The sequence below is a fragment of the Athene cunicularia genome (assembly GCF_003259725.1).
Source record: "Athene cunicularia isolate RWA chromosome 25 unlocalized genomic scaffold, athCun1 chr25_part1, whole genome shotgun sequence".
Taxonomy (NCBI): Eukaryota; Metazoa; Chordata; class Aves; order Strigiformes; family Strigidae; genus Athene; species Athene cunicularia.
Window position 1 is genome coordinate 1,298,735 of NW_020799134.1, and position 13,250 is coordinate 1,311,984.

At 41.7% G+C, this 13,250-nt stretch overlaps 1 protein-coding gene and 1 non-coding gene across 2 annotated transcripts; both read right to left on the minus strand.

The window, feature by feature from the left end:
• Window positions 1–118: 118 nt before the first annotated feature.
• KHDC4 (KH domain containing 4, pre-mRNA splicing factor) lies at window positions 119–13,168 on the minus strand. The gene is given in 14 exon segments (XM_026863972.1): window positions 119–1,492; window positions 2,444–2,535; window positions 4,316–4,428; window positions 5,418–5,573; window positions 5,924–6,177; window positions 6,385–6,442; window positions 7,236–7,296; window positions 7,858–8,069; window positions 8,466–8,629; window positions 9,513–9,565; window positions 10,190–10,269; window positions 10,649–10,777; window positions 12,934–13,020; window positions 13,023–13,168. Coding segments are annotated over 14 exon segments (1,713 nt in total). The 5' UTR covers window positions 13,077–13,168; the 3' UTR covers window positions 119–1,292.
• On the minus strand, window positions 8,172–8,300 carry LOC113488749. The gene has a single exon (XR_003399971.1).
• Window positions 13,169–13,250: the final 82 nt, after the last annotated feature.

Genomic DNA, 13,250 nt, shown 5'->3' on the forward strand with positions numbered 1-13,250 from the left:
GCGCAGGCGCGGAGCCGGCCCCGCCCGCCGCTCCGCGGAGATCAGGGTTCGATCCCCCCGAACGCCAACCGCCTCCCGAAAAAAATCACCTCCCCCCCAAAAACCAGCAAGCAGCAGGATATTTATACATTTATTTATAATGAAAGTATGGTTCTAATTATTTACAACACATAGGAAAGACAATGTTTGTACAAGTGAGCCAGCAAGGTCTGTCAGTGTGCAGCAATGACACACAAACCCATTTGAAAAACTATTTCTCCCCTTTCAAAAGCTGACCAGCACCTCATCGCAGTTCCACGCATCACTTCTCCACACAAGAGTTCTCTCTGCAACAGCCCACCCCGCCAAGAAAGCCTGTGTTGCAGCGCGTGTCCGTAACAATCCAACAATTTAGTCCCAGGTTCCACTTCCACGCTTCAAGGCAAGAGCAACACCTGTGCTCGGGGTCACTGGCGCCGCAGGGACCCGGGTTGTTGCCTGCCTTTTTCTTTGTTAAACCACCATGAAACAGAAGGGGTAGAAGTGAGTGAATGAGTTAAGAGATGGGGGAAAACCTCACGAGAAGGAGTTCCATCTGAACTGCTGAATTGGGAACAAATCCAGGGGTGATCGGAGAAGATTAAGTGCGGGTGCTACAGCGCCGTGTGCACCTGGGGATTAGCAGCAAGATAAACCCATCCAAAAAAAACTGAGCATCCCCCCACCCCGACATCTGGCTAGAACGAGAAGTTGTGGGGTTAGTGAAACCACATTTTAAAGAAAAAAACAGTGCGGAATTACAGGAGATGCTTAAAGTAAAAACAAATAAAGAGTTTTAGGAAGTGCGATCCTCAAGTTTTTCAGAACTACTGTATATTCCTTCCCTTTGTTGGAAGTCCAAACATTGAAGCCGGGGTCACCATTAGCTCAACAGGACTGCAAACACAGGCTGACAGCAGGAACACTCAATAAAATACGAACACCAGGTGTAGAATGAAGTCAGCGTGACTGACTTTCCATTTTTAAATTATCCTGGAAAAATGGGAAACGCAAACCAACAGGCTTCCCTAGTTTCTCTTTACAGTACTTCCCCCACTGTATAAGGGACTAGCCCTGTCAAAATATTTTTTTTTTTTGACAAAGTCACTGCAGAAATAAGGATTTTAAAAATAATGGAGCCCTTTCAAGGGGGAATACTGAACCTTTAGCTTCTGCAAATGTAAAAACAATGCGTATTTGCAAAGTTCATTCTGTAATATACATGCATTATTGCTAGAGGGGAAAAAAGATGAATGAAAACTCTTTTGCAGCTTTTATGGTGCCATCCAAAATGGCATCTGTTGTTTAGCTCGCTGTTGTGATGAAGGGTACTGGTATCCCAAACTCCATCCCTGTGAAAAAGTACTTGCGTTTTTATGGCCACCATGTTCCTCCTCTTCATCTGATGAATCTCCAGCATATGCCACTAATCCAAAGCCCTTTTCCGCAGTTTTCATCTTCTTAGCTTGATGATCTAGGAGGGGAAAACAAAACAATCCCCCCAGCCCCCAAGAAGGAAAAATAAAAATAAAAAGAGATAAAATGCCCCAAAACGAGTTAATAAAAAAAGACGTTAATTGTAAATTGTTAGTTGGACACCATTTTGAGGTCACAAGGCCAATGGTCATCCAAGGTCGAAGGCCACACGAAACAGCACCAGCAACAGCACATGTGATCCATCAGAACCATGTAAGAGAACAGAGAAAGAAGAAAGAAACACACAAAAAAGGTAAAGTTAGCAAATGGGTCTAAGTGATGGCAATTTCACCGTTAAAGAGATAAATACGTAAAGAAAAGTAGAAATTTTGTTCAAAAGAAAGCTAACAGAAGAGCAATCACTGGGACCAATACTGTAGAAAAACTAAGGTTAAACAGGCTACCATGATGTACCTGCAGACCTGAAAGGCACTAAACTACCAGGAGAGTTAAAATGATTACCAAGTTGCCAATACTTGACGTTTGACAGCCCTAAGAAAGGATGAAATTTGACAGTACTTCTGTTGTTTGCAGACATAACTCATGTCTGTAAATACACACCTGAACCACAACTTCCACCGATACTCCTTAGTGCCTCTAGAGACATCTGTTCACAATGTAAAGCCACATCATATCTGTGTTACAAAACAATCCTATAAGATTCTGTGCCCCAGCTGACTGAAGGGTCTGAAATACCTGTCTTTAATCCTTCACTTAATTACACTCTCCTCATTCATACAGATATTTAAAGTTTTAAGAGAAGCATCATGCGTGTATAATCACAGCAAACGTATTTTAGAGCAGTACAATACGACCTGCTTTTCACTTAAAACAGTGCAGTATAAAAAACAGGCAAAAACCACCAATTTAAACAAATGTTAAAGACCAGTGCAAACTCATTTGGGAAAGGAAACTTGACGTACAAGTTTATTTTATTCATTGCACTCACCATGGTTGCCTGGTAAAGACCCTGCACCATTTCTTTCTTCAGATTCCGATTTCATCCCAGTGACAGGAAAAGCTGGCGGAGGCATCAACTGCCTATTTAAACCAATGCAAGCCCTTATTTTTTCTTTTTTAAAACAAGCACAGAGTCAAAGGTAACAGCAAACAAATGTGTAACTCAGTCCTCGACCTGAGGAGTTTAACTTTTAATTGCCTGACTAATCTCAGTGGCCTTCTACAATGGAGTGACTGCATCAGTGGACAAGGGAAGAGCAACAGATGTCACCTACCTGGACTTCTAAAGGCCTTCAGTACTGCCCCCCCAGCATTCTTACCTCTAAATGGGAGAGAAATGGGTTCGATGGATGGACTATTAGATGGATAAGGAACTGGCTGGATGGCCACGTCCAAAGAGTGACAGTCAACAGCTCAGTGTCCAAGTGGAAACCAGTAACAAGTCGTGTCCCTCAAGGGTCCGTACTGGGACCAATACTATCTAATGTCTTCAGTGACAGGGCTGCAACAACACCATGCAGAGCAGTGCAGTCCAAATGTGAGAGGGAAGGGATGTGCCATCCAGAGGGACCCTGACAGGCTTGACAAGTGAGCCCATGCAAACCTCATGATGTTCAACAAGGCCAAGTGCAAGTCCTGCACCTGGGTCAGAGCAACCCCCAGTATCGATATGGGCTGGGGGAATGAAGGGATTGAGAGCAGCCCTGTGAAGGAGGACTTGGGCATACTGGTGGATGAAAAACTGGACACAAGACAGCAACATGCACTTGCAGCCCAGAAAGCCAATAATGCCTTGGGCTACATCAAAGGAAGCGTGTCCAGCAGCCTGAGGGAGGCGATTCTCTTTGCTCTGCAGACCCCACCTGGAGCCCTGCATCCAGCTCCGGGGCCACCAGCACAAGAGGGGACCTGTTGGAGCAGGCCCAAAGGAGGCCACAAAAATGATCCAAGGGCAGCAACACCTCTGCTATGGAGAGAGGCTGAGAGAGTTGGGGTTGCTCAGGCTGGAGAAGAGAAGGCTCCAGGGAGACCTTATTACAGCCTTTCAATACCTAAACAGGGCTTGTAAGAAAGATGAAGAGACTTTTTACCAAGGCCTGTAGTGACAGGACAAGGGGTAATGATTTTAAACTAGAAGAGGGAAGATTTAGATTAGATACAAGGAAGAAATAATTTTCTGAATGGTAACAAGATATTGGCTTTCCAGAGAAGTTGAAGATTCCCCCCTCCCTGGAAGTGTTCAGGGTCAGGTTGGACAGGGTACAAGCCCAGGAGTTTTGTGGCTCAATGCACTGGAGTGCGTAAGGAAGAGCAGTGATGCCTGATAACTTCTAATAGCTGTGATGCCTGATAACTTCTAATAGCTTTGCTGAATTTAGGGCTACATACAAGATGGCGAACATCAAAAATGTTACCAATACCCTTGATGTATTTCATAATGGCCAGAAAACAAGAGGGACTATCAAGTAAATCTTTCCCTCAAACTTCAGGCTGCAAAATTTCAAGTTGTAAAATAAATCTGAAAAAAGTTTTAAATTGGAATAATTTAAAGCATTGTGCTAACCTATTTCCACAAGAATATCCTGTTATCTCAAGGAACTGGCAAAATACTAGTCCCAAAGTAAGAGCATACAGGGAGGAGTGGAAAACGAGCTATTTTCATTATGTAGCATGAAAAGGTAACTCTTGTATCTTTTTCCTTAACCCCCCCCCCCCCAACCATACTACAAAAAGACACCCACAACAGAACAACCCCCTCAACCCCCAAGTCACAGAAAAGAACATGAAACACAGATCATCTCTGAAATAAGCTTTCCACCAGAAACAGAAAAGGTGTGAACATAATTCTTTCGTCACTCACCTGTCCCTCTCTCTCTCCTTTCCTGAGGAACTTGCTGGCTTCGATCCGGCTCCATCGATTTCACTCTGACTGGAGAAGCCTGTACCTAAATTAGTCATATGAATGGGTCCATGCTATGAGCAGAAAAACACACGGCATTAGCAAATCTACAACTACAACATAAGCTATAGCTCCTTAATGATAATGATAGGAAACCCAACTTTTCAGAGCATATTGCCAACTAGCAGAAGAAACTACTAATCGCCATTGTTAAACAAAATGCTTTCTCCTAAAAGTACTGAGGGTAACGTAGTAAGAAACATGCCTGAGCACCAATATGGAAGATACCTCATCACCTACTCTACCTTTTCCGTAGTTCAGGACAGTAAAGGTAGCTGCTTAGTTCAGGGATCAACTTATTACCTCCTCAATCTGCTAATTCTGAATGCTGCATAGACCTCACACAACAGTAAACTCTGCCTGAGATATTAATGTCAGGTCTAACATACAGGTGGTTCCTTATTGTCTCTGGGCAAAGCTTTAATTAAAGGGTTTTGCCTGTGAGCAGGGGCATATCATCAGAGAGGCATTTGCAGAAACTCCCTTTTCTCACATATAAGCCTGAAGAACTCAATTATTTTTATTAAAATCAACTGTTTAACATTTGCTATCTAAAAAAAATTTTAAATCAATCTCTTAAAACTAGGCTCCTTGAAATCCTCTCAAGTGCAACCTGCAAGAAAGGTAAATGGGAAAATCTAGAAGTTATTACCACATTTCCCTCCCACCCCTCAAACGAGCCCACCCAAAACCAAACAAAACCCCCAAATAATCTCCCTTTAAACTAGCCAGTAACACGCTATTGTCATCTTTGACCTGAACACACTGCTTCATGAAATATTGAGGGTATGGAAAGCAAGCTGCCAACTAATCAAGTCAGCCACAGTTTAAGACAGTGCATCCACTCAAAGAAACCAAAGCGTGCTCTCAATGTTTCAGAACAATTGCTGCCATTGGCCAAAGGTCTTGCGTGACTGTTGCCAGATAAACTGTGCTAAGAACAATCTCTCTCCAGCCAAGTTCCGTTTTGGTGAATGAAGTAAAACTGCCGATTTTATTCCACCTGATATCCCAGCAGTCCTGACTCTCTCTCATCTGGCAGTTCCTCAGTGAAGCGTCTCTTTTGACCTTGGGGATGGGGTTGGACTTGTGGCTGTGTACCAGTCGGCATGGTTGTTTTTACTGGGGCAGCAGGAAGAAAAGGGCCGCTCAGTGGACTCTGGCATGCAGAAGTTGAAAACAAAAAACACAAGAAAATTTGATAATATGCCTATCAAGTATTAATTTAACGTAGAGTTTCATACATAGAAGCAGAACACACAACTAGTTTCTCTTTGCAGAACCTAAGAGAAGCTAAAAGGAAATTCACAACTTAAAGATAAAATAAGTATTTCATTTTTAGAATGCTCCCACCTCTACCTCATCACTATTGCTACCTACATCACAGCCTGTGGTAACACCCTAAAGCAGCATTCTCCATCTGGAACTACTTCAAGTATTTTATTGTTAGTGAAGAAACAGCTTAGTAAATTGGCAATTATAGGGCAAATAATTAATCTGTGGCAGTACCTGGCCAGTGCTGGCTGGAGGCTGTACTTGGGATATTGGATACTGTGTTGGCACTGGTGGCACTCCCGTAGGCAGCGTTGTCAGGACTCCAGGTGCCAGTGGCACTGCAGGTGGTACCATCCCTGGGACACCGTACGGCGGCTGAACTGGTTGTTGAGGAGGGGGAACAACAGGATAACCAGACTGATACCCATTAGAAGGGTAGTACGATGGCTGGGAAGGGACACTATTTATAGCAGCAGGCTGGGTGAAGCCTGGGGAGAGAAAGGGGAATAAAAGGGTCATTGTCAATTCAGTCAAGAGTCACAAAAATATCAAACTTAATTACCAAATGTAAAAGAAGCTGGACTCCTTTTTGACTGAAGGACTTACACTTCCACAGGTAAATAAATTCCACAAAACTAAACAAGTACAGCTCTGCAGAATGCAAGTTCAAAGACTTCGTTGCTGCTAACACTTACCTGCTAAGGGTACTGCAGTGGTTATCTGATTCACAAACCGGGAGTACTCAGCATGAACCTACAAAGAATTTTCAAAGATTAGACAATAAACATCTATTTACTATATTAATATTTTGCAGGTAAAAAGGCATCTTAACATGCATCCCTGTAAAACCATAAGGGGAGTTTGATTACAGAACATATTATGCACAAAAGACAGCAACAATCCCAACAAAAACTGAAAACAAAAACCCACTGACCAAAACCCCGCTGAACATCCCACTAATCCGTCACGGTGATGGATTTGTCTAAAATACAGGATAATCTTTCACAGAAAATAGTGTGGCAAATTAATTACTTCAGTAGAGACAAAATACTCAAAGAATCTAAAAGCTTCTGTGTATTTTTCAAAGAGACTTTGTAGCCCATCCTGAATTATCAATACTAACAGAATGACTGTCTCACAGGATTTTACTCTATTATTTACTCTCATGTAAGAAAAGCTAAAAAATTAATTTTCTATGAGTACATGCGAGGGATTTTCTAAATTTTTTTTTGTATAATAATCACTTTAGGAAAGATAAATCAAACAGCATGGCTCTGGACAAAGTTTAGAACAAGGGAAGCTACAGCTATCAAAAAAAAAGCAGGATTCCTTTATGTTTGCATACAATCAGACAATCCCCTGCCCCCCACTCCCAGTTCTGCTCAGGAATTCTTCAAAATTCCACTACTACAGCTCCATCCTGCGAAACTTTTATTCACTATACAAAACAAACAGCAGTACTTAGAAGGAAAAAACCTAGTCAGAACACAGGAACAGTTTTGCTGAGAACATGCCCCGATATCTCGTATTTTTAAGAGCTACTCACAGTTTGCAATAGATTCTCACACAGCTTTTTAGCAGCTGCCAAACCTTCTGGCTTTGGGTGACTGAAAATACACAAAAAAACCCTCATAAGCACAAATGTTTCTGCCAGATTTGGGAGCTACTTCTTTCATCACAACCTGATGTCAGATCTTATCCCTTTAACAAGCGATCAGTCACCTCAACAGGACTCTACCAGCTCTGCAACTATTTAGTACAAATGTGAACAAAAACAACAAGTATTTATTTTCTACATGAAAATTCAGGTTAGTCTAAATACTGAAAGAATCAAGCACAAACCACTGACTTGACTGGTCAACGCATTTTATATTCTTCTCTCAAGTTTCAGCATCGCAACCCAAGCCCAGAAAGAACACAGCTTTACTGTGCTCCCAATAAGAGCAATATCTTCTGGTTGAGCATCACTTTACACCACATCACTATACTGTTGATAGCATTACCACTTTAGAGAGATCTCTATTAAAATAAAGTCACATTCAAAAGCTATTTCATTTGTATTATATTAGTCAGGATTAACAACTCCCCACACCGATTAAACATTGAGCTATATTCATGGCTGGTCACTGGGATTTTTTTTTTAATTTTATTTTAAAAACCCCTCATACCTGATGTAGATGTACATGGGTTCAAAAGCTTCTCTGCCTGATGCTGGCTCTATGCAACCTGAGCCTTTCCCACGAAGAAAGACTTTGGCACCCGTTTCAATCTGAATGTGCTGCAAGTAGGAGCAACCGGGCCCTTCCACCTTCTCCTTCACATTAAATGTAGGTACAGCATGTTCCAGACCAACAAATAACTTGTCCTGAACATAATGCATCTGTAAATGTAACAGTAAAAGCTTATTATTTCACTCTTAAGAATCAGGATGTTCATTTCATTGGAGGTCAGAAATCTTGTTCCTATGAGAGTCAGAACAGTGACATGTCAGATGGCACAGTCAGCCCTGTGCTTTTCTGTAAGCAGGACTGCTCTCTCCATCCCTTTTATTTTAGGAGGCTACTGTCATCTGAGTCTCACTCTTCAGACTCAGTCTGATTAGTCCTCCAGTTTTCACAACACACAACGGGTTTTATTGGGGTAGTTTTTTGGTTTGGGGTTTGTTTTGTGGTTGGTTGGTTGTTTTTAATAAATAGCAGATTACATGTATACTTTGTAATAAGTAAATCTTGTCATCAGTGATATTCAATGAAATTCACATAAATTCATTACTCACCCCTGACTGGAATGGAGGTTTCTGGCCAACTGCTGGAGACAACTGAGTAATAGGGGCTGGCTGGTGATAGACAGTAACTGTAGCTCCATTGAACGTTGGACTAGAACCTGTGGCTGCTTTCACTACTCCATTAGTAATTATCTCTTTAATTCGATTAACAGCTCCTAGTTGACAGAATATAAAATTCATTTATACTTCAACCCTTGTCAACTGCTCGGATTAACCAAATCATGAAATGATTAGGTTAGTTTCCCATATTCTGTAACAGCAGATCTACAGACAAAAAGATTGCATCTGATGGCATGGCCCCATATAGCATTCTGGGGTTGGATCACAGAGGTTGGCAACAAGCATCAGGGTTCCTTCTCCACTCCCACCCTGGTCAAGTTTAGGCTAATATACACAGGTGGGCAGTTTTAGCCCACACATTTTAGCAAATGTTCAAAACATCTACATTAACCCTGCATAGAATCAACATCTGCATGAATGAGCAAACTAACACATGGAAAATTGTTTATTGACCGTAGAAATCAAAGTGGATACATGTGGGCAGCTTCACATTTCAAGAGACAGCTGAAGGTATGCCCATGAAGTGATACACAGAACAAACAAATTCTGAACAGTTTATAGTTTTCTTTTTCAGCACACATGTGCAAGACAGAAGTTCTTTGTGCTTTTAATCGAAAATGTAGATATTTCAAAAAATGTTCCTATCTGTATATTAAAGGGAAGGTCGCCTTTCACACACATTGTAATGGGATCTCAGCAGGTTATCAGTGAATAAATTCATGTGTAAAAGCTGTACCTGCCTAGGAACCCCACCCACTCCCTCTCACCTTCCATAAAACTAAAACTTTTGATAGGCTGCAAGATTAATGCAGTACACAGCACTAAGATCTCTGCTCAGAACTACCCAACATCAACGTTTAAATGGGGTCTGTTATCAATGTCAGGGTATTAATAGTACAAATCCACACCAGTCACAAAGCCCCTTAGTAAAACCCTTTTATCACAAATGAGAGAAAAAGGAATGCTTTGTACACTTACTGTCAACCAACTCCCGTGTCTGACCCTGGACATGAAGATACAAAGGACGATCTCTGGAAAGGAAATGACAAATATTCCATTAAACTCACAGAGAACACACAATAATCTATTCAATCTAATTATATTACAGTTATCTAGACGTATAATAATTTCCATAAAGAGTTGAAATACTCTCCAAAGGAGGAAGTAACTACATATTAATTATCACAGTGCTCAGTAAGCAAAGCTGCGCACTGAGAACTAAAAAGATTCAGAAGTTATTTACACGATGGCTTATTAAAGTTATACCAGTGAAAACCAGTGAAAGGTTTGCTAACTAAAAGCACTGAGTCTAGGAAATATTATCTCTCTCTCTAATTGGAAATTTGCCCATTCTCAGCAAAATGCACAAGAGATGCAGTATAGTGGTCAGTCAGAAGTAGTTCAGCACAGTCTGATCCATCACATTTGTGGTTTGGTTGGCTGGTTTTTATTTTGCCCCATCACTATCAAGCAGGGAGGAAAGCAGCTATGCAGTCAGTACTGTCATTAACAGCAAACATCTGAAACACTCAATAGTTAATTCACTCTGGCACCCAAATGTGACACTGCTCATGAAAAACAAACCAAACAAAAACCCACTGCTTAGCCACCCAATAAGGAAAAAAGCAAAATCCCAAATAAAAAGAAATACAAACCCGGGTCCCACTTTTGCTTTCTCTTCTGCAGTCATGAATCTCCCTCGAGTAGAGACAGCAGCTCCACTCAGTCGACTTATCTACAAACAATTTTAGAAACTCAGTGACAAGTTTACCAATAACAAACAAAGCACGCACAAAAAATCCCAAAGTGGTTTACGGTATGTTGTTGTATAAAAAGTTATAATAAATAAAAATTAATGACCAGAAATCATTAATGAAGTGGTAGGAGAATGAATGGTGCCTGCTAAAGGATACCAGCAATGCTACCTTACCTCATCACACAACAGTTTATTGAACAAACCAAGAAACTATCAAACAAAGCATCTTAGAAAACAGTTTTGTAAAAAGAGGAAACAACCGCTGAATATATAGCTTATTGCAAGATCTTTTAAACTTTACAAACAGCTACAAACGTGCTGCCAAGGCTAAAATACCAGGCATAGATCCTGAACGTACCTCATCCTGAGTCTGTCCTCTCGTCAGCAGGTTTCTGCATGTGAGGGGGACATCATTGATTTCTACCTCTGCCACCACAAGGTCATCTTTGCTTTTACTTGTAGCCGGACCTTTTCCCAGAGCCTGCAGCTTCAAAGACAACCGTTGCAAAAGACCAGCGGTTGGAAAGCAGAGGAAAATGATGTAATAAACAAATTGACCCTAGCACTCTAGAGGTGAATATCCTTTTCATTCTCCCCTCTCAGCTGTTGAACCCAAAAGCTTTACAAATATTGGCAGAAAGTACATAATATCTACTACTTAATAACATTTTAATATAGTACTTACTGCTTCCGTTCTATAAACGGAGAAAGAGACTTAGAACTAAGCTGTGAAGTTGCTCAAACAGAATGTGGGGCATTTTACACTTGAATTGACATCTCTGGCAAATCTGTGAGACTAATAAAACATGTAATTCATACTTCTCTCAACTCCCCTTACACAAAGAATTTCTGTTCAACATCTAAACTCATCTACACTACAACTATACTCCCCTCCCCCTTCTTTTTTTACAAAATGGACATAGTATTTTGTGTCAGTATCTAAATGTTACCAAAGAAAAACCCACAGAGTCACAACAAATTCAGAAGATATGACAGAAGAGCTGGAGTTACAACAAAGACCTTACAGCTTTTTCTACTTATAAAGGGTTAGATAGTACATCCCTCTAACAATTCTGAAATACTTTTGGAGACATAAGCATAACCCAAAGCTCTATAAAAAGAGAACCTTCCAATAACATCCAAAAGGTATTCATCCACTCCCATAAATATCACATGAAGCATGGCACTCACATGAGAGCCAGAAGGTAGGTACAGGGGGACACAAGTCTAATGTATTGTGCATGAATTCTATTTCTCCATTCCTTCCAAATTTTTTTTTAAATACATTCACTAACTTTCAAGCTAAGCTCCTTAATTTTCATTTGTTCACTATCTGAAGTGCCATCAGAGTTAGTCTGGAAATGTTATCACTGAACATTTCCTAACAAAAGCAACACAATAAAAACAAACCTATTCCATGTGCAAATTAATTGGTTAAGTGGTTCCCACAGCAATACAATGTCACAAGACACCAGAATGCCACCAGAGCTTATGGAAAAAACATGGATGGAAGAATGAGACATCATAGTATCTCTCAGGTGTCTCAAACTGCCAGTCAGTGAACAGACTTTATTACTTTCACCTGGTATTATGGAGGCTCCCTGAAACTAAACCACACATTCTTCAACACTGAAAAATTCACATCCTCAGATGGATGTTACCTACTGAGAAGCAGACACCATCATGCAGCAAACAAGGGGTAAATCCACCTAGGGTTGCTGATAGCAACAATCAAAGAAACACTCCCTACTAAACCTCACATATTGAAAAGGCTCTAACAATCATTTCAGATACAGAACCTACAGAGAATACATGGCAGGGCACATTCCCCACTCCTCCTTCTATTATCTGTGAACAAACCCAATGACAAAACTAATACTCATTTTGATGCCACCTCACGAGGTAAACCCTTAGACCATAACTGGCAGTCCCACCAATACGATGCATGTGAAAGAAGATACAACAGTCCTGAAAACATACTCTTCTTGTTAACTTTCTATTTGAACAAGTCTGGAAGGAAACTTGAAACTGTCTTTGAAACTCGGCTCTAGCATGGACTAACAACATGCAGAAAATCAAGACTGTTCCTGTTACTGAAATTTAAAAAGAGCCTTTAAATCACACTTGCTTTAGAATAAAAAAGTTCAGTTGGAAGAGGCCTACAACGATAAACTAGCCCAACTGCCTGACCACTTCAGGGTTACCCAAAGCTCAGGTTAGGACTGACCAGAAGCTTACCAAATTACTTGAACATAAGGCTTTTACTGACAACTAGTTTAAGCATGAAAATAGTTTTGATATTGTATTTTAAACTGTCTGTTTTATACAGCAGTTTTTACATCAGCTGGACTACTTAGAAAACACTTCAGAGAAGAGTTTCCCATCTTCCTACAGATCACTTCAGTTAAGCCTTAGGGACTGACCTCACAGATATGCCACTGTTTTGCTCTTCCAAAAAAAAAAAAAATCTTTAAAAAGGTTTTCCCATTGTTTTTTGTTATATCCTACTTCACAAAGCAAACTTCCATAGCTTCCCCTGGCAGTGACAACTACTCCGACTAATAAAGGTCGCAGACTCCAGACAACAGTGACACCCACCCTCGCCCACCGCCTCCGGGCCTGGCGGTCCCCCAGGGCACCCACCTTGTCCGCCGTGCTGGGCGCCGGCTTCAGTTTCCCTTTGGCCATTAACATCGCGTTGATTTTCGCGGCCACGGCCGCGGCCGCATCCAGCGCTCCCGAGGGGGCTGCGGAGCTCTCGGAACCCGCCACAGCGGAGCCGCCATCTCCGCCGCCGGGAAAGGGGCGCCCGGGCAGCGGCGCCGTGCCGGGGAGCAGGAAGGCGGGGGCCGGGCCGGGCTGGTCCCACTTACTGCGGCGCCTGGAAAAAGAGAGAAGCCTCAGCCCCGGCCGCCTCGCGGCGCGCTGCCCCGCGGGAGCTCCGGCACCGCCGCGCCCAC